The sequence below is a fragment of the Anomaloglossus baeobatrachus genome, chromosome 7, assembly GCF_048569485.1.
Source record: "Anomaloglossus baeobatrachus isolate aAnoBae1 chromosome 7, aAnoBae1.hap1, whole genome shotgun sequence".
In the NCBI taxonomy this organism is placed as follows: Eukaryota; Metazoa; Chordata; class Amphibia; order Anura; family Aromobatidae; genus Anomaloglossus; species Anomaloglossus baeobatrachus.
In genome coordinates this window covers 69,059,143-69,081,587 of record NC_134359.1, presented here as the reverse complement: position 1 = coordinate 69,081,587, position 22,445 = coordinate 69,059,143, and the positions used below count along the sequence as shown (strand labels likewise).

Below are 22,445 nucleotides of genomic sequence, written 5' to 3'. Positions count from 1 at the left end.
TGTCATGTCCGGTGTCCGTTAAGAAGCCATTTTGAAATTCCTTCACTTTAGTGACAATTCCCAACCCCCCAAGCTAGTTTCCTGACTAGTCGGCCCACATAGCATATTTGCACACCCCTGTGGGCATTATAACATGCTTTACAACAGCGAGCATCATGGCAGCATGATAGAAAGCCACGCATGCTCGCAGCTTTGTACCCGTCAGCACTGAGCTCCTTTAACGATTGGTGTATGCGTCCCGGCTTCAAAGACACTCACTACCCATCATCAGAAGTCATCCACACTTCCGGTCATGCGCACTACTCCTCTCTGAAGCCAGGACACGTACACCCGGCTTCTGAGTAGTGTGTATTATCAAAAGTGCGGGCGACTTCCGATCAAGGGTAGTGAGTGTCTTTGAAACCGGGATGCATACACCCAGCGTTAATGGAGCTCAATGCTGTTATACATGCCCAGCTTTGTATCGCGCTGCCATGATGCTGACTGTTGTAAAGCATGTTATCCTCCCGGCAATCTCCAGCTTTCAGTCATAGAGGTGTGGCTGGATCAGTTTTGAGTCACCACTGAGTAGATAGTGAGGCACGGCTGTAACCCCACCCTGGTAGTGATTGACAGTTGGCTCGCTAGTGATGCAATGCTGAGCCTGTCAGTCAGTGACAGGGTGTGGTTACAGCTACCCCTCACAATTAACTCAGTGGTGACCTAAACTACTGCGCCTCTATGACTGAAAGCCAGAGGTTGCTGGGAGGAATAAAGTTAATTTTGTCTTTTAGTAGCCAGGCATTCAGTGCTGCAGTCGGGCTGTTTTAGAACACGATTAACCTACAGATTATGCCCATAGAAGCACATTTATTGTGTTTTTATTAACATAACAGTTTCCTTTTAAGTGTTTCTGTGCAGTCAATATTATAAATTTAGAATAAAGAGCTGATACAGAGAAATAGACACATAGTATACCGTAGAAGACAGAAGTAATACCCTGCAGTATATATACACAAAATAAGCTCAGACACTGAGAATAACAGCTAGTATAAAGGATATAAGTGGTACTGTGCAGTGTTCATAGAGTGGATATAAAAAGTTTACACACCCTGTTTTAAGCCTGCTTTACATGTGTCAATTTTGCATACGATATCGTATGCGATGTGACACGCCCCCATCGTATGTGTGACACGTTCAATTTGTTGAACGTGTCGCACAAACGATTATTTCCGGTCACACGTACTTACCCGTCCATACGACCTCGATGTCGGTGGCGAACATCCACTTCCTGGAGTGGAAGGGACGTTCGGCGTCACATCGACGTCACGCGGCAGCCGGCCAATAGAAGAGGAGGGGCGGAGCTGAGCGGGACGTAAACATACCGCCCACCTCCTTACTTCCGCATTGCCGGCGGGAGCCGCGGGACGCAGGTAAGATCTGTTCATCGTTCCTGGGGTGTCACACACTGCGATGTGTGCTGCCTCGGGAACATTGAACAACCGCACGTTCAATTTTTAGTAATTGAACGACGTGCGTACGATCAACGTTTTACCGTTCAATCGCAATCGCACGTAGCTGTTACATGCTACAATGTAACTTACGATGCCGGATGTGCGTCACTTACGACGTGACCCCGCCGACACATCGTAAGATTTATTGTAGTGTGTAAAGCCCGCTTAAGGCTATGTGCGCACGTTGCATTGGTTTTATGCGTTTCCGCAGTGTTTTGAGCTGCAGCGTCACATTGTCAAAATGCGTTCTGCTTCCCCAGCAAAGTCTATGAGAATCATGCAAAGTCCGTGCACATGATGCTTTTTTAAACGCAGCATTTTGATTGTCAAAAATTTGACAAAATCTCTGCGTTTAGAAAAGCAGCAGATCAATTCTTTTGAGCGTTTTCGCAGCGGTCTATACCCATTGAAATAAATGAGTTGTTGTAAAACGCAACCAAAATGCTGAGCAGTGCGTTTGCACTGCTTTTTTGTTGCGATCCGCATGTCTTTTGGGCTCTCTCTCTGTCCATGTCGGTCTCTCCCTCCCCCCCCCTCGCATACTCACCGATCCACGATCACCGGCGCTGCGCTGCACGGCGTTCACACTGTGGCGGCTTCTCCTCTTTTGAAAATGCCGACCGCTCATTAATCCATCTCGTATTCCCTGCTTCCCTCGCCCACCGGCGCCTATGATTGGTTGCAGTCAGACACGCCCCCACGCTGAGTGACAGCTGTCTCACTGCAACCAATCACAGCCGCCAGTGGGCGTGTCTATATTGAGCAGTAAAAAAATAAATAAATAATTAAAAAAAAAATGATGTGCGGTCCCCCCAATTTGGATACCAGTTAGGGTAAAGCCACATGGCTGAAGGTTGGTATTCTCAGCATGTGGAGCTCCACGTTAAGGGGGAGCCCCCCAGCCTAACAATATCAGCCAGCAGCCGCCCGGAATTGCTGCATCCATTAGATGCGACAGCCCCGGGACTCTACCCGGCTCATCCCAAATTGCCCTGGTGCGGTGGCAAACGGGGTAATAAGGAGTTAATGGCAGCAGCCCATAGCTGCCACTAAGTCCTAGGTTAATCATGGTAGGCATCTCCCCGAGATCCCTTCCATGATTAACCTTTAAGTTAAAGAAAATAAACACACACATCCAAAAAATCCTTTATTTGTAATGAAAGACAAAAAACACCCTCTTTCACCACTTTATTAACCCCTCAAAAACACCTCCAGGTCCGACGTAATCCATGCAAGGTCCAACGACGGTTCCAGCTCTGCTACATCGGAAGCTGACAGGAGCAGCAGTAGACCGCCGCTCCTGTCAGCTCCATGCAGCAACTGAAGTGAGTCGCGCGATTAGCTGTGCTGTCACTGAGGTTACTCACGGCCACCGCTCTCAGGTGGAGGACTGCAGCTGTGGCCACGAGAAACCTGAGTGAAAGCACAGCTGATCGCGCGGCTCACTGCAGTCACTCAGGGGATTTGCAATCACAGGTGAATCCTTCACCTGTGATTGCAAATCAAGCCGCGGTGCACAGAGTCGCGCGATCACAATGAAGTCGGGTGAAGTTCATCCGAGTTCATTCTGATCACATGGCACTGTCTCACAGCCAGCCATGCTCTCTTTGACAGTGCGGTCCCACTCGGCTCTGCTGGAACTCTATGAGGATGCTGCAGAGCCGAGTGGGACAGCACTGTCAAAAATGTGCGTTCTGGATGCTTTTCAATGCGTCTCAGAACACAGCTTTTCCGGCTACGTTCTGAGACGCACACGCTGCGGAATAGAACGCAACGTGCGCACATAGCCTAAATGCCAGGTTTTTCTCATGTACAAAAACAAAATCATAAGAATAATATCAGGATTTTTTCCACCTTTAAAGTCACTTATAGTCTGCATAATCCCATTGAGAAACAAAGTGAAATCTTTTTCAGGGGACGGAAAACAATAGAACTAAACTAAAATAACACCGCTCTTGACGAATCAGGGGCCAAGAGTCTGCAAAAAGCAAAACGGCGAAATATCCAATTTTGTCAAGGGTCAAAATCTCATTCAATCTGGTTGAGTGAAAAACTCTGGCAACCCACAGAACATAAAGTGGTGTAGTACTACAGTGGTATGGGGTCCACTGAACAGTTCCATAACAAAGCCACGGCAGCTGCCACTAGGGGGCAGTCACTGTATGGAGATTAATATGCCTCTCATTGAGCTGAATGCTACCTGGATAAATTAATACACAGTGGCAGCAGCACTGAGAATTATATCATTTTTTTATTAAAAAAAACTGAGAATTTCCAATACAGATATAATATAAAATCAGGAAAAAAGTGTTTTCAGCTCACCTAGTATAAAGTTGTCCCAGGAATTCAGCAGGAGTGCACGCGGTCTACTGTACAGGCCAGTCCAGAGGTAAAGAAGCAAAAAGTACAAGAGATGGACCCAGCACTAATGCACGTAAAAATAAAATCCAAGGCTTTATTAGATCATCTTAAAAACATTATTAGGGTAAAGACTCCATAATATGCACCTAAGCATGAAACTTGACGCGTTTCGGACTATAAAATAAAAACAAAAATAATTAAGGACTTTGTTTTTATTTCATAGTCCGAAATGAGTCACGTTTCATGCTTGGGCACATATTATGGAGCCTTTACCCTAAAAATGTTTTTAAAATGACCTAATAAAGCCTTGGATTTTACTTTTACGTGCACTAGTGCTGGGTCCATCTCTTCTACTTTTTGCTTCTAATAATATAAAATCAGTCAACTTAAATAAAAAAATAAAATATACATATATACAGTGCCTAATATACAATAAAATATACATATATATAAAATATACATATATACAGTATTCAACCCCCTGCAGATTTAGCAGGTTTACACATTCGGAATTAACTTGGCATTGTGACATTTGGACTGTAGATCAGCCTGGAAGTGTGAAATGCACTGCAGCAAAAAAGAATGTTATTTCTTTTTTTTTTTTTTTTTTTTTTTTTTTTTTAAATTGTGAAAAGTTTATTCAGAGGGTCATTTATTATTCAACCCCTCAATCCACCAGAATTCTGTTTGGTTCCCCTAAAGTATTAAGAAGTATTTCAGGCACAAAGAACAATGAGCTTCACATGTTTGGATTAATTATCTCTTTTTCCAGCCTTGTCTGACTAATTAAGACCCTCCCCAAACTTGTGAACAGCACTCATACTTGGTCAACATGGGAAAGACAAAGGAGCATTCCAAGGCCATCAGAGACAAGATCGTGGAGGGTCACAAGGCTGGCAAGGGGTACAAAACCCTTTCCAAGGAGTTGGGCCTACCTGTCTCCACTGTTGCGAGCATCATCCGGAAGTGGAAGGCTTATGGAACTACTGTTAGCCTTCCAAGGTCTGGACAGCCTTTGAAAGTTTCCACCTGTGCCAAGGCCAGGCTTGTCCGAAGAGTCAAGGCTAACCCAAGGACAACAAGGAAGGAGCTCCGGGAAGATCTCATGGCAGTGGGGACATTGGTTTCAGTCAATACCATAAGTAACGTACTCCACCGCAATGGTTTCCGTTCCAGACGAGCCCGTAAGGTACCTTTACTTTCAAAGCGTCATGTCAAGGCTCGTCTGCAGTTTGCTCATGATCACTTGGAGGACTCTGAGACAGACTGGTTCAAGGTTCTCTGGTCTGATGAGACCAAGATCGAGATCTTTGGTACCAACCACACACGTGACGTTTGGAGACTGGATGGCACTGCATACGACCCCAAGAATACCATCCCTACAGTCAAGCATGGTGGTGGCAGCATCATGCTGTGGGGCTGCTTCTCAGCCAAGGGGCCTGGCCATCTGGTCCGCATCCATGGGAAGATGGATAGCACGGCCTACCTGGAGATTTTGGCCAAGAACCTCCGCTCCTCCATCAAGGATCTTAAGATGGGTCGTCATTTCATCTTCCAACAAGACAACGACCCAAAGCACACAGCCAAGAAAACCAAGGCCTGGTTCAAGAGGGAAAAAATCAAGGTGTTGCAGTGGCCTAGTCAGTCTCCTGACCTTAACCCAATTGAAAACTTGTGGAAGGAGCTCAAGATTAAAGTCCACATGAGACACCCAAAGAACCTAGATAACTTGGAGAAGATCTGCATGGAGGAGTGGGCCAAGATAACTCCAGAGACCTGTGCCGGCCTGATCAGGTCTTATAAAAGACGATTATTAGCTGTAATTGGAAACAAGGGTTATTCCACAACATATTAAACCTAGGGGTTGAATAATAATTGACCCACACTTTTATGTTGAAAATTTATTAAAATTTAACTGAGCAACATAACTTGTTGGTTTGTAAGATTTATGCATCTGATAATAAATCCTGCTCTTGTTTGAAGTTTGCAGGCTCTAACTTATTTGCATCTTATCAAACCTGCTAAATCTGCAGGGGGTTGAATACTACTTGTAGGCACTGTATATATATATGTATATGTATATATATATATATATATATATATATATATATATATATACACATATATATACATATATATATATATTATATATATGTATATATATATATATATATATATATATATATATATATATATAGGGGCATTCACAGGAATTTTCACAGGAATTATAGGGCATAAGTAAAAATTAAATAAATAAATAATAATAATATATATATATATATATATATATAATATTTTTTTTATTTGTTTGGTGATTTATTTATTTTATTTTTTACTTATGCCTTATAATTCCTGTGAATGCCCCTGGAAGACATTAAAAATGTAGTGTCTTCTGACGAGAAAACATTCATTGCAACAAATCTGCTAAAATAATGGGATAATTAGAGGAAACAAATAATTTCCCATACAACAATGTAAAACACCCAGTGCAGGCAGAGGCAAAAGCAAAAATCTTCTTCGCTCTCCTGTTCCTGTTCTTTGAAAGAGATGGACAGAAGTATTCTGTGACCAACACTTCCACTTAAATGCTAAAAAGGCAGCCCTGGACAGGTTTATATGCCATTGAAAAGAGTAATAGGGCAAATCTGGACTCGGACCCCTAACTTATAGTCCCCATAGAAGCTGGATAAGATGACTTTTTCTCTTTATGTACTTGTTCATTGCGTAAGTGATTATTAGTAGTATGGTAATTTTAATGGCCATTTATCAGCACAAAATGACTGTTCAAACCAAGCAGAGGCACTTGGTGCATTCTTGACGTCAAATAGTTCAGTGACCTTCCCACTTAATTGTTTTGCATCTACCTGCGAGAATATAACTATTGCACACACACACACACACACACACACAGTAAGGCTCTGGTGGCCAAGCTTCGTTGGAAACAAGCTGTACATTACGTAAGATAAAAGCTCTCAGAGATAGAGAATGATAGCAGATAGAAATAGCAAGACAGTTACAAACATGATGCTCTTCACATTGTCTAACTAAAGCAAATCTTTAATTGCACTGGTCTTTTCATATAAGCCAAAAAGACTTTTGGGGCCCTCTAGGCTCCAGGGCCCGGGTCCGAATGCAACCTCTGCACCATATGTAGGTAAGCCCCTGACTGCAGACAGTTCATTCTGCCAAAATGGAGAAAGGAGAGACCTCATTATTATTTTCCTATCGATGTTCACCTCCGCTTAGATCTTGGTATCGGTAATTTGAGAGTCCTCGCTCGCTCGTTTGCTGTTCTAGGCTTTTTCTATAGCTCATGAGAGCATCATTTGAAATCAACTTTACTCTCTTTTAGGAGAATAATATTTTACAAATTGTCACTACTGATAATGAATACACTTTTACCGTAGGTTTCCTGTTGGCTGAGGAATCAGCGAGACTTATACCTGACCGATGTCCAGCTCGGAGCATCACTGACGGAAAATGAAGAGTTAATTCACAAGCACAAACAGCTTGTACACGACTCCCAGGTACAATCACAAAAAAACCCAGGGTATTTTGGCAGTAAATATAAACTAATAATAATACCCGATGATCTGTTTGACAGTGGTCAACACCATGATTAAAGGGAATCTGTCAGTTGGATGAATCCCCCTAAGCCATTTATATGGGCATATAGGTGAAAGGAAGCTGAATAAAATTATATCTTGATATCTGTGATTTAATGTCCTAAACCAGAGAAATCCACCTTTTTTCTTAATATCTAAATAAGCTGTTAAGATCTATAGGTCGGATATAGATATGTCTGAGATTCTGCTTCCAAAGATTATTTTAAATTCAAGGTGGCGCTATCAGTATGAGGCATGTAATGACTGACAGTCTGCTGTCCTGATCTCACTGGTAACGCCCCTTTTCTTTTAAAATAAGCTCTAGAGGCAGATTTTCAGGCAGATCTGTGTCCAGCCCATAGATCTTAACAGCTCATTTATATTTAAAGAAAAAAATTGGATTTCTCTGGAATAAAACATTGGATCACAGATATTAGGGTATCATTTTATTCAACTTTCTATGCCCTGCATACCCATAAAGACGTTTCTCATTAGCATCAACCCTCCTAAGCTGTCTATGGCTTAGGAGGATTGATTCTACTGACAAATGCCTTTAACTTACCCACATCAGCTGTACATGTAGGGTGCAAGTCAGTAGCGGGTGTATGGTGCAGTCTCATGGGGTAAACTCGCCCCATACCCAGTAGGAAATGACTAACAGCAGTGTGGAGCGAACCTGTTAAATACCACTGTCAATCTCTGACAGCGCCATTAACAGATTTCCGGTATGGGGGTGAATCATTCTATGGGCCCATCAGCCCTTCCATTGATGCATTATTACATTATTACGCAGAGCCTTAGGCGTGGGTGAGGGATTGACTCCGGATGATACAGTACACTACATGCAAGAACTGGTCCTGGTTGTGAGTGTGGACTTGTGTTGTGTGGGCTGGGAACTCATCCAGGCCGCATACTGACATCAGCTGGCCAGGAGCAGATGAACAACTCATTAGAGATGAGCCATCACCCTAGTGTTCGAGTTTGGTTTGTTGAACTTGGGGTGTGTGGACTTGTGTTGTGTGGGCTGGGAACTCATCCAGGCCGCATACTGACATCAGCTGGCCAGGAGCAGATGAACAACTCATTAGAGATGAGCCACCACCCTAGTGTTCGAGTTCGGTTTGTCGAACTTGGGGTGTGTTCGTCGAACGTTCGTCGAACACATTCGAACACCTTCGAACACCATTGAAAAGAATGGCAGGCAAACACAAACACATACAAACATGCACAAACACGAACGCACACACACATATTATGCTCACCTTACCTTCCGTTCCATCGCCGGCCCCCTGGGACTTGCAGTTCGCCGGTACAAGATGTGTATCAGGTAACCATCGCGACCGATGCCGGAACGTCCTCTGACAGAGCACTTACGTCACAGGCAGGAGCTGCTTGCCTCTAATTGGCCAGCAAGCTGCCTTTGAGTAGCATCTGACAGAGGAAGTTCCTCCCTTGTCGCGATGGTTATCTGATACACATCCTGTAGCGGCGAACTATGTGTAATCGGGTAACCATTGCGACGAGGGAGGAACTTCCTCTGTCAGACACTACTCAAAGGCAGCGTGCTGGCCAATCAGAGGCAAGCGGCTCCTGCCTTTGACGTCAGCGCTCTGGCAGCGGAAGTTTCGGCATCGGTCATGATAGTAGTAAGTAAGGTACTAAGCACATATCTTCTAGCCGTTAAAGTTCAACAAGACATATTCCAACACAATTCTAGATCCCACTAGGTTGCTTCACATCTTACTGGTTCTGTGAGTTCCAGCACAACCCAGCCCAATGGTACAGTACAATTCCACGTCCAGCCTCCTTAGCGGTCCTATCTTGAACAGAGTAAAATTTTGTGCTCCTGTACGCTTCGGGGAAACCTCTTGGTTAGCTGACTATGTTCACATGTCAGTAAATATACCTTACCACTAGAGTCCTGTCCTCTGGCTCCTAATGTCTGAGACGGCTCCATTCGAGGGTCTGTCTCTTGCTTCACCATTGTTTTCACTCCATGTCTCAGCCAATTCTCAAGGTTCACACTATCTCATCTCCAGTCTCTTTTCCTTTCTTATCTGCCACAAGCCACCAACTGTATGCGACCTTCACAACCGTCCAACTATACGTACGTCACTTTTGCTCACAAGATCTTCATTCTCTCAATTCAATTAAAGGCCCCGTTACACGCTACGATATATCGGGCGATATGTCGTCGGGGTCACGAATTCCGTGACGCACATCTGGCATCGTTTGACATATCGTAGCGTGTGACAGCTACGAGCGACTGTTAACGAGCAAAAATACTCACTTTATCACTGCTCGATGACACGTCGTTCATTTACAAAATATCGGTCACATTCCTGGATGCAGATTGTTCATTGTTCTCGAGGCAGCACACATTGCTCCGTGTGACACCTCGGGAATGACAAACACAGCTTACCTGCGTCCCGTCAGCAATGCGGAAGGAAAGAGGTGGGCGGGATGTTATGTCCCGCTCATCTCCACTCTCCGCTTCTATTGGGCGACCGCTGTGACGCTGAACGTCCCTGCCCCTTCAGGAAGAGGATGTTTGACCCCCACAGCGAGGTCGTATTGACGGGTAAGTACGTGTGACAGGGGTGACCGACTTTGTGCGACACGGGCAACAAATTGCCCGTGACACACAAACGATGGGGGCGGGTGCGATCGCACGATAATTTGATGCGTGTAACGGGGCCTTTACTCTTCTATAAAGACTCATCTCTTACCCTATCAACTAACCCCACCCATTGTGGGTTTGTCCCAACGATTAACCACTTCTGACCCTTCTGTTTGTTGCTGGGCAGATTTCTATTCTCTTGCAAAATATCACATTAACATTACATTACACAGGAACATATCACACTCTACATCACAATACATTACCATTCACATTACACTACATGACAACATAATGATGGGATTGGTGTCTTTCAAGGTAGGAATGCAACCACAACAGTCCACCACGCTTAAATATGGACTCATAGACTTCTATGAGCAAGAAGATCACCTATTAGAAAAGAGCCAAGCAAGTCTTTAACAACTGAAAGGGCACAATTCTCTACTGAGCGCTTCTTCCATATTCTTTCACCAATCGGAGGAGATCTCAGCCTCTGGACCTGTAGTGATCAAAACATGTCCTGGCATGTCACTATGATATATTAGGTTTTATACAACAAAACAACTTTCTACAGAAACACGGTCATTAATTTAGTACTGCCTGAACCACGAGCAGCATGAATAAAAACCTGGGTGAGCAATTGCAGCCAGGAGAAGTTTTATTCCGAAACGCGTTGACATTTCAAATAAAATATAGTTTAAAGATCTGACCAGGAGACTATAGAGAGAGTTCACTATTCCCAGCCGGCTTCTCCCTGCATCACTTCAGACAGGTCTCTCCCGATGTATACACACGGGAGAAACCTGCCTGTCAATCAACTGGTCCGGCTGGGGAGCACACCGACACGTCAGGTCTCTCTCTATAGTCCCCAGCTTTTCTCTGAAATGCCACAGAGTTTCAGTGAAAAATATACAAGGCTGCGTTCAAGACATCATCATGCTCTGATTCATGCTGCCCGAAATCTGTCCCCACTTAGGTATGCTCATTGCATTCTGAGTTATATATTATCTATCATTATTGCATTCCCTTTCGGCTGCTACAGTCAGACAAAATATTATAATTTGACTAGACGATTGTGTATAGAAATGCTATGAATCAAAAAATGTGCCTTAAACAAACATTAATCCCTTTACTGTTCTAAACTCTGTATAATATTCTGTTTTGCTTGGTCAACAAGAAATACTGTATATTAGGCCCCCTTCACACGTCCATTTCCTCACGTGCCGGAGACATGGGCACACGTAGACCCATTAAAATCAATGGGTCTGCGCACACGTGCATGTTTTGCTATGGACTGTGTGTACGTGTGGAGCATACGTGTTCCCGTGTGCTCCACATGTAGACATGTCCGTTTTTCTCTGGCATCACGGGTGTCACACGGCCCGCACACGGACGACATGGATGTGATCCGTGTGACACGCACCGGAGAAAACACACGTGTATGTAAAAAAAAAATAAAAATGTTATACTCACCTTCTCCAGCACTGCTGCTGCTGTCACTTGCTTCCGACCGCCGCTCATTATGCTCATTGAATATTCACTCCACTGTGGGCCTGAAGCAGCAGCAGCGAGGAGTCGGCAGGACCAGAGACCGAAGATCAGCACCACAGACAGCAACACCAGGGACAGGTGAGCAGAAAGTTCCCGTTCTCCATGTGTTATAACGGATAACACACGGAGAACACACGTTGTGCCTTAAAAACAGCACATGGAGGACAATACGCACCTTTGACACGTCCGTGAAAAACGTGCGTGATTTTCACGGACGTGTGAAGGGGGCCTTAGAGGGAGGATCTGCAAGACAATTGGTGATAAGATATTATAGGATTGCAGAAGGTCTGCAAATGTAGACATAAAATACAACGACATTACACATTTTGCAGATTAATCACATTGCTTCTGATAAGGGAGGGTACAACCCCAATGTGTGATGACTGCACCTTGGTATCTGACCTGGCAGCACTTCATGCTTTGTCCTCTTTTAGCCTCAACTGATGCAGAAACATGATGTTACAAACAAGCTAGCATGAGCCTAGACATTTATAGTTTCTTGACCGGTGGGGTATCTACTGCCCCCGCTGCTAGAAAGATTGCTGGTATTATTATTCTTGCAAGAAGGTTGAAGACAGCTGCTACCCCCATTCTGCCACTCCAGAAGACAAACAGTAGAATATATAGCGGACAGAAATGATCAGGCCAAAGACAAAGCATAGCAGAATACATATCATATATTAGTCTTACTTAAAGACCTTTTGTTCAATTTCTTGCTATCACCTTTAAAGAAAGCTGCAGAAATCCCCATTGATAAATTAATGTTGGGGCACATTTTTCAAAACTGTCTAGTTCTTAGACTGCGCAAACTTATCAAAATGGTCAATAATTCTAATTTTAAAGACTGTCTAGACCTGTCACGATTCCGCTGTGCAGAGCATCTTGCACACTAGGAGATGCTCTGCTGTGTTTTCCTGGGCTACTCGCTGGTAGGTTGATTGACAGCACTGGCTTCCATGCTGGTTCTGGGAGGTGCTGATTGCTGAGGTGTTCTATCTTCTGGGTAATTGCTCTTCTTCTTTACTAAGCATGCTCTCCCAGAACCTTGCCAGTTGTACATTCTGGATCTGCTGTTGTGCTGTTGGCCTTAGTTCCTGCCTGTGTTCTGATCTTGGAATCCTGATGCCGGACTGTTGTTTGACTCCTCTCTGCCCGCTCCCTGTTCCTCTCGTGACCTTCCGGCTTTTGACCTCGGACCGTTACCTGACCACGTCTCAGTTTTCTCCCTGAATCCATTACGTGCCTTCCTGGAATTTTGACCGTCTGATCGTAACCTGACTATGCTTCAGTGTACTCCCTGTGTCCATACATATCCTCCTGTTACCAGTCCCCGGCTTTCCTGACTACTCTACCGTTTGTACTACTTGTTCGTAGTGACTTGCATCACAAGACCAAGTTCATTCCTCTTATTTGTTTGCTTTCTTGGTGCCAGAAATGTCTGCCACAATTTTGTTGCAATGGGTCGTATGCCCTTTCTCGATGACCCATGCCTCCGTTATCGAGACCATACCCCCTTGTGGGACAATTCGAAAAAATTGTTTACATCAGGTCAAAATTATGGGGAAAGTCTTGAAAGATGACTTTTTGGTGCGGTTATGCCAGCATTCTTCACACTCAGCTTCATAAATCTCCCCCGATATTGAGTAATCCTGTATCCAGATACCCTATGATAAATGTAAAATAGTTTAAGATGTTTTATTTAAACCTCAATGATAAATATTTAGATAATATTCTACTTTTTTTAACAGTTGTACATTGAACATACAAACACATATAAGAGAATGGCTTAAGGAGGTTGTCCAGTCTTCTGGGGAATTCTGCACTATGTGGGACTACAGATATCTGAATCCTTACATTGTGTGCACCACACACTGTCAGGATTCTCCGATGTTGCCAGTGAGAGTGTACCTCTGCCTACATTCCAACTAGACGTGCTTGGTATTCTGCTGGACTAGTCCAACACTATGGGATTCTGACCACTGGGACCCCCATTGATCTTGACCAATCAGGGAAAAGCAACCAAACACATGAGTAAATGGAGCAGCAATGCACGCGATTGACCACCGTTTCCGTTACACAAGGCTCTTTAAAGCCTAGTTCCTTGGATCTGTGAGGGGGTTCCCATGGATAAGGGATAATTTCCAAACTTAAGAATACCGCTTTAATGCATTAATAAATAAAGCTGCATCAATTTGGATCACAGTATATTCCACGAGGTCTGATCCTCCTAATTCATATAAATGTTTTGTTTAACACCAGTCTGAGAATTCTCCAATGAGAAATTAAGGAATACGAAAAGTATTTAAAGTTGACATGAATAAAGCAATGAATGAAATATCTTTGCAATGTGTGATGCTGGAGGCAAAATACATTTCATGGATGTCTGCCTGCTATTTGTACAGTGTTCTCAGACTGTGTGCCAATACTGCCATCTATTGTCTGCGTAACACATCTATGCCTCTGTGTTATATACCACTTTGTACCATGAAGACACTTCATTTTTTTCTGAAATACTCTTTACCAAACTTGTGGATTTTAATTTATTTTCATTCATTCATTCATTCATTTCCTATCAATACACGTTAAAGGGCTTGTTTCATCTTCTTAAGTGGGGAAAATTGAAAAATGCTTGAAAAATAAATCAACTTTGCAATTTATCTCATATTAATAGATACGCTCTTTTCTCATTATCAGCAGTGATCTTTCTTCTAGGCAATGAGAGTAGCATTTACAAGTTCTTTACTGTAGAGCTTGTAAGCGCTGATCTCACCGGACCAATGGATCCTGTTGGCTTCAGTGCACCTGCCCTCCTTCGATGTTGCAGAGACAAAGCTACCTCTGTTTGCAGCCTCTATGCACAGCTAATTATCTGTATATGTCAGAGGCTTGTTCACATTGGTTTTTTTTTTTTTTTTTAACTATATTTTTATTCAAATTTTTCAATAACATAACATTGGCATAAGCGAATTCAGCATTGTAAATTCAACATTACATTGTCATGTTTGATCATCCCAAATTCCATACCAATTTTTAAAATCAATAACCATAACATGGCAAGATAAAGCAAAGGAAAGCAGCGACCCCTTAACCCATCATTCTTATCATTCCCCCCATTGAACCCTTGTGAACATGGTAATGACATACAATAAAGAAGTCCCACTCAAATCGGTTATTTCCCCCTCTCCTTTTAGTCACCTTTCGGCATTTCCTCCCCCACCTCCAAGCCATCCAATGTATCCTTCAATTTTTCAGTATGATACCAGACTGTGTCTTTGAAAGGTGACATAATCCTGACTATCTCCTCCCGAGTACAATAGGCCAGTATGAATTTCTTCCATTTGTTAAAGTGCTGTCGTATTCTATCCGCCCTCCTTTTTGCATCCAATCCTTCTATTTCAAGAAGATGCATGAGCTGACCCAAGATCTCTTCAATCGCGGGGACCCTAGACTCCAACCAATTTTTTAGTATCGCTCTCTTGGCTGCCAGAAGTATCACATGTATAAGTCTGGGTGGGTTAGTCATCTTCCCTTTGGTATCGTTCCCCTCCTCCCAATGGTGAAAAATAGCGAACCCAGGTGAGAGCCGAACTTCAAGACCCCACACCTTTTGTATACAACTTTTGATCTGTGACCATAATGGACTCAAATGGGGGCAGGACCACAACCCGTGAAGGAGATCAGTTCCACTACTCTTACACTTAGGGCAATACGTAAGCCTGTCTGGCTTTGTTGCTGATGGAGGGAGATTAAAACCATAAATTGCCTTGTGCATAATTCTAAATTGGGTTTCTCGCCAATTCTCATTTAAAATTGATTTACGAAGAGCATTCCACCCTCCCCTAATTTTTACCCCCATAGACGGGTCCTCAAATTGTTTTTCCCAAGATTTAAATAAACCTTCCGGGTGCTGTCCTATTAATAGATCACGCATGGCTCCATAAAGAAAAGAGATAGATGATGAAGTTATTGAGTTCTTTACCAGACAATCAAAAGAGTTAAATACTACCTCCTGGGTCACATCATGCAACTGAGTCATAATACTATATCTCACTTGGTCATATTGGATTACTTGGTTAGTCCCCAGGCCATACTGCGCTATAATTTCATCTCTACTCAACCATCTAGGCTCTGAGGTGTGCAAGAGATGAGCAACAGTCCTTATACCCCGCACCTTCCACTCTTCAAACAGCTTATTGCTTGTCCCCTGCACAAACTCTGGATTCCCCCATATAGGCAAGTATTTGGATATTTTATGGGGAAGTTTGTAGTTTTTCCTCAACGCCTTCCACGCTGCAATCGTGTCTTTAAATAAGGAAGAGTGCTTGATTTTCACTGGGAGATTAGCCTGCCTAGTATGAAGCAATGCCACCAGATCCCAAGGTTGTGCATAGTCTCTCTCAAGCTCCAACGCTGAATAATGCCTAGAGCCTTTAATCCAATCCAATATATATCTAGTCAAACAGGCTATATTGTAACCCCGAATGTTCGGCAAACTCAGACCTCCATGAACCTTAGATGCCATCAGCTTCTTAAGCCCTATACGAGGGCGTTTCCCCCTCCAAATGAAGTGTGAAAAAGCTCTATTTAGCTGGACAATATCTTTATGCTTGAGAAGCAGGGGAAGTGTTTGAAGATGATACATTAATTTTGATATCGACATCATCTTAATTAGGTGGACTCTACCAATTATGTTCAATGGAAGGTCGTGCCATCTTTTAAGATCTTGCTCTATTTGGCTCAGAAGGGGTGGATAGTTTAGACTATAAAGGGTTGCCGGAACCTTACCTATTTTAACTCCCAGGTATGTGATATATGACTTAGCCACTGTAATTCCTTCAAAAGGGTTCTGCTCCCGTGTTTGAACATTTGTCCCTCCCAGGTATAGGAGCTCGCACTTTGACGCATTAATCTTGAAGCCTGAGTACGCTCCAAACTCTCGCAAAATTTGTAAAATCTCGGGGACCTGCTGAGCTGGATTCGAAAGGAAAAGCAAAATGTCATCCGCAAAAAAAGCTGACTGAATTTGTCTATTATTTACAGAAATACCCTGGAAGGTGCTATGTGTAGATAACAATCGCACCAATGGTTCCAGAGCCAGATTAAAAAGTAATGGGGAAAGGGGGCAACCCTGTCTGGTTCCTTTCAGTAACGGAAAAGGGGCTGACAGATATCCTGGAATGTAAACTTGAGCCTTCGGATTTGTGTAAATTTCTCTAATGTAGGTATAAAATGACCCCGAAAAACGCATTTCATCTAGAACTCTATAAAGCCATGACCACTCAATATTGTCAAAGGCTTTCTCGGCATCTATTGTAAGCAAAGCGGGAGATTCTCCTTTCAGAGGCCGAAGGTTAACCCTATCCAGGACAAGAAGAACTTTTCTAATATTTAGTGTCCCTGATCTTTTCTGAATGAAACCGGCCTGTGCTGGGGAAATCAGTTGGGGAAGAATTATAGCTAGACGATTCGCCATAATCTTTGACATTATCTTCATATCTAGGTTGATAAGTGATATGGGCCTATACGAACCCGGATCCTTCGGGTCCTTCCCCTGTTTAGGGATCAATTTTATATATGCCCGGTTATTATTTTGGAGAGACGCATTACCGTCTAGTATGCTATTATACAGCTCTAGTAATGTAGGTAAGATCTCTTCCTTTACTGTTTTATAGAATTCTCCCGTAAATCCGTCAGGGCCAGGGGCTTTATAATTATGCATGGAGTTGATTGTCCCCAATACTTCTTCCCCCGTAATTTTGGCATTCAGAAAAGTGCGATGCTCTTCTGTGAGTCGAGGTAGTGTCACTTTAGATAAAAGATTATTATCAGGAAATTTGTCTCGCTTTTCCGACGAATAAAGGTTTCTATAATACGTGCCTAAAGTCTCAATTATTGTCTTAGGGTTTTTGTGTATCTCCCCCTTTTGATTTTTTATTTCCATGGGTCCCTGAGTTATAATCCTATTTTTCGCTAAGTTGGCCAGTATTTTCCCTGCTTTATTTCCAAAGCGATGTAATGTAGCTTCTTGCATTGACCTAGCCATTTGTTCCCGTTTTTCCGCCCACTCATTAAAAGCTCTTTGGGCTATTACCCATCTATCTCTATGGTCCCTATCAGGATGCTTTTGAAAAGAAGTATATGCTTCCCTCAATTTATGGGAGGTTTCAGTAAATTTAAGATGAGCCTTTTTCTTCAAATAGGAAACATGTGCTATCGTTCTGCCCCGTAATACTGCCTTCGCCGTGTCCCATAATAACATAGGTGTGTCTTTATGTTGATCATTATGTACCATAAATTCCGTCCACCATTCCTTTAATTTCAAGGAAAAATCTTCGTTATCTTTAAGGAAGGAAGGATATCTCCACAGATAGTCCGTTCCTCTGGGATAAATGTTTGCTAGGTCTAGCACCACCGGGGCATGGTCAGAAATCACCAAATCCTGGATAGTAGCTGAGTGGAGCGCACGTACCAGGTTCCCTGAAATAAGAAAGTAGTCAATGCGAGACCAGGAGCTATTAGCATGTGAATAGTGCGTAAATTCCCTATCCTGAGGGTGCAGTAGTCTCCACGCATCCCATAAGGCCGTGGCATTTAACAGAGGACGCATAACTTTATCATGGCCGCGCGGTACATTTGGGGGGCCTTTAGCATTTTTCCTGTCCTCTAGCACAGATACCACCGAGTTGAAATCCCCCCCAATTATTAGATTAAAATGGGCATGTTCTAAAATTTTGGCCTCAAGTCGTTGAAAGAATGATTTGTTGTTTTCGTTCGGGGCATAAATATTAAAGATTTTATAAATTCCTCCAGGTATCTCCACTGAGATCATCTGAACCCTACCTTCCGTGTCTGCATATGTTTCCAGGACTTGATGTTGTAATCTCCTACTTACTAATGTAATAACCCCTGCTTTCCTTTTAACTGAAGATGACCCATAGACTCCTCCAACCCATAATTTCCCCATCCTCTGCATGTCTGAACCTTCCAGATGAGTTTCCTGAAGGAGCGCAATGTCCGGTTTGAGGCGATTAAGGTGGCGTAATATCTTAATTCTTTTTTGGGGGGAACGTAACCCCTTAACATTCCAGGTGACTATTCTCATAAAGCACATGTAATAAATGGAAATCCTGCCTTTCGTTTACCATGTTTTTGCTGCCCTCTCTTGCCAAAAAAAAAAAATTCAACCAATTAGACAATTGAACATAGTGCTCACTTGCAATAGTGAGAGTAGTAGTAATAATAATAACTCTGTGTAAAATCTTTGCTACTTCACTTGAATCCAAAATCCCCAAACATTTCAAACATCTCCCTCCCCTCCCCCCCCCAACTATACCATAATACTCAGACTTCACTTTTTTCTGATCATTTTCCAAGCTCAGTCAACCTTATACTTATAGCGTTTAACCAATATAAAGGAGTGTCCCACCTACAAAGAAAGAGAGAGAAGGAAAAAAAAAAAAAAAAAAAAAAAAAAAAAAGAAAAGTTCTCTTTCCTTTCCTCCGCCTCAGATTTCTTGAACTTTTTCCACTGCGGCTTCTCCAGCCTAAATCAAAAACAGGTGTCCCACCTTGAACTTTACACATCCGACATTTGTCTATTTGTCTCAGGTTCCCTTAAGTTCCTTGTTTTGTTGTCTCCGGTCCTTCGGGGAAGCTGTAGCGAGCTTCACAGAGCTCCCTTTGGTCACTCTCTGGTTCGGTGAGTCGTTGCGCCCTTGTCCTGGAGAATTCCTGAGGTCACGAGGACTGCTGATCCGCTCAATAAAGGCCTCTGCCTCCTTTGGACTTGAGAAAGAATTGTAGGATCCATCCTGATGTCTGATAATCAACGTTGCCGGGTACTTTAACTGGAAGCGTATATTTCTCTTAAATAAAGCTGAGCATATGTATGAGAATGCCCTCCGCTGCCGTGTGACCTCCGCAGAAAAATCCTCGAAGAGCAAGATGCGCGAGCCTTTCACCTCCAAGGGATGTTTCAATTTCTTGTATGCCTGTAATATTTCCTGTTTATCGGAGAAGTCCAAGTATTTCATTATGACTTGTCTTGGGCGTCTGTTATTTTCACTCTCATCACCTCTCCTTGGCGGACCAATGCGGTGCACCCTTTCCACTTTTCTCCTTCCTGCTACTCCCAGGGTTGTAGGAATAGTGGATTCACACAATGTACGTAGCTCACCAACCGGGTATGTTTCAGGCAGGCCGACAATGCGCAAATTGCTTCTTCTGGAGCGGTTCTCTAGATCGTCCACACGGTCCCTCAGGGTCAGATTCTCCCTGGCCAGACGCATGACTGTAGTGTGGTCAGAGCTGAAGTCCTCCTCTAACGTCGACATTTTGGTTTCCATAGCCGCAACCTGTTCCACCGTCTCATCAAGTTGGTTCTGTATGGCACTGAGAGCTTTTGCTATTGATGCTTTAATTGTAGCGGAGATGTCAGGTAGCAAACGATTGGCGACTTCATCAGCCAGACGCTTATAATCCATACCCTCCACTGTTTTGAATACATCCGGGGTCCCCGGGGAATCCTCCATCTCCATCTGATGAGTATTTTCAGGTGACCGAGGGACACTTAATTCTGTATGGGCAGTCACAATCTTTTTTTCACACTGTACGCTGGATGTATGAGGATTTTGTGTTTTGGAGCTGCTGCGCAGCAGGTATCTTTCCATCAAATAGTGAATGAAGGGACGTAAGTTTTGACACTGATTTAGTGTGGGTTGTCAGACAAATCTTGATTCTGCTCCCCCTTTTGTTTGTTCTCACTTCCACCCCTTTCTCCCCCCTGCCAGAGTTATATGAATTCTCACTGTCCTGTAACTTTGCAGGGATGTATGTTTAAACTTCCCTCCTTCAGCTTCTTTCACTTTCTCCAGAGCTTTGCACTGAGTCTGTATGCCTAGAGATTCAGCTCCTGCTTATGCAGTATGCACAGGTCTGGACAAGATGGGGGAAGGGCCCAGGGATTCCCAGCTTTTTAACTCTTAGCTCTTTGCAGAACTTGTCAGTAGCGTGTTGTTTGCTGCTGATATCTTATCAGGACTCCAGGAGATTTATTATTCTGCTGCCGGTTAACTGCTTATTGCTGGGGGAGTGAGTGCAAGGTAAGCTGCGTCCTGCTCTCTGTGTACAGATCTGATTTTAGTGCAGGGAAGGCTCCGGCGCCATCTTTATCACGCTGCCAGATCTTGAGAGGGAGGGGGAGAGCGAAATTCACCGCGCTGTTTCAAGTAATTATCTCCACGGCTCCCCATGAACTTCCCTGCATGTAGCAACTTCACTCACCGGTGGAATGGAGCGGGGGAGGCTGGTGGGTTGTCCGGTATATATGTCAGAGCTGCAGGGAATGACAGAGCTCAGGCGTCCTGTGTCCTACATGATCAGCGCAGGAGCCGGAAGTCTCAACATTGGTTTTAGTAAATACATTTGACCTGTGTTCCAGTAGAGCTCTTGGCATATTCACCAAATTTGTCATGTTGAAGGGGACATACAATGTGATAATGGCTGCATAGCAGGATTTTTTATTTTTATTTTGCCTCTTTGTTACGGAAATAATTCCAATCAAAGTATTTGGCGCCTTGTAAGTTGATTTTTGTTAAGTCCAAATGGGCGTTATATGAGACCTTTCACTTGGGGTGTGTACTTTTTCCCCCTGTATTACATTGTCCAATCATAAGCAGTCAATAACACAGAATAAAAAAAAAAGACATGCCTCACAACAGCTTAGAGCAGGTTTCTCAGTGTGAGGCCGGAGTCACACTTGCGCGTATCTCGCGAGAGTCTCGCATTGCATCACCCGGCATGGCCTGATGCTCTTCGGACAGAAGCGTCTCAGCTGCATAGAAATACATGCAGCCGACCCGCTCCTGTCAGGAAACTGTGCGGCCGTGACGGGTGATACAATGCGAGACTCTCACGAGATACGCGCAAGTGTGACTCCGACCTGAGACATATAATCTCAGACAGCGCTGATCTCCTGGTCTAACTTTGTGCCTGATTAGAAAGTGCTGGGATTAGAGCACAGTTGACTAACACCTTTCGGATAATGTCATGGCAGTCAGTGTGGGGGTACGAGCATCTCAGCTGAGTTTAGCTGTGTCACATTACAAACCCCTCTCTTAGCTATCGTCCTTTCATAGCACTGTAACCTCAGCTGTACTGCACCTCACCCAACACACTCTCTGTCTTGAGATGAGAGCTCATAAGTGTGGGTAGTCACCTTTATGTCTCTTCTGCTCACAACATCTGGTAATCACTCTGCATTGAGAGCTGAGCAGGCTGTCATTATATCTCACACAGGAGTAGCCTGCTCTGAGCTATTATGGGTGTGATCTTTTTTTCCTTTGTGTTGCTCTCTGCTTATGATTGGGCAACGTAATACAGGGGGAAAAAAGTACACACCCCCAGTGAAAACTCTCTGCTAATGCTCATTTGGACTTATGCGGGCGTCACACGAGACGATCTATCGTGCGATATGTCGTCAGGGTCACGGTTTCCATGACGCACATCCGGCATTGTTTGCAACGTCGTTTCGTGTGATACCTATGAGCGCAAATCGGTTACAAATCGTGTCTCGTTTACACATCGTTTATTTTTAAAAAATCGTTTATTTTTCTTTGCGCCGGTTGTTCATCATACCCGGGGTAGCACACATCGCTCCGTGTGACACCCCGGGAACAATGAACTGCAGCTTACCTGCGGCCGCAGGCAATGCTGAAGGATAGAGCTGGGCAGGATGTTTACGTACCGCTCATCTCCGCCCCTCCGCTTCTATTGGCTGGCGGCTGCGTGATGTCGCTGTGACGTCGAACGTCCCAT

General features: G+C 43.7%; 1 protein-coding gene across 5 annotated transcripts in view; it reads left to right on the top strand.

The window, feature by feature from the left end:
- Positions 1-22,445, top strand: part of CCDC141 (coiled-coil domain containing 141) — a 242,401-nt gene that overhangs the window by 73,235 nt on the left and 146,721 nt on the right. For all 5 annotated transcript variants that reach the window (XM_075317398.1, XM_075317401.1, XM_075317396.1 and 2 more), the window contains exon 6: positions 7,262-7,381. In XM_075317398.1, the coding sequence (XP_075173513.1) occupies positions 7,262-7,381 (120 nt within the window). The remainder of the gene's footprint in view (positions 1-7,261; positions 7,382-22,445) is intronic.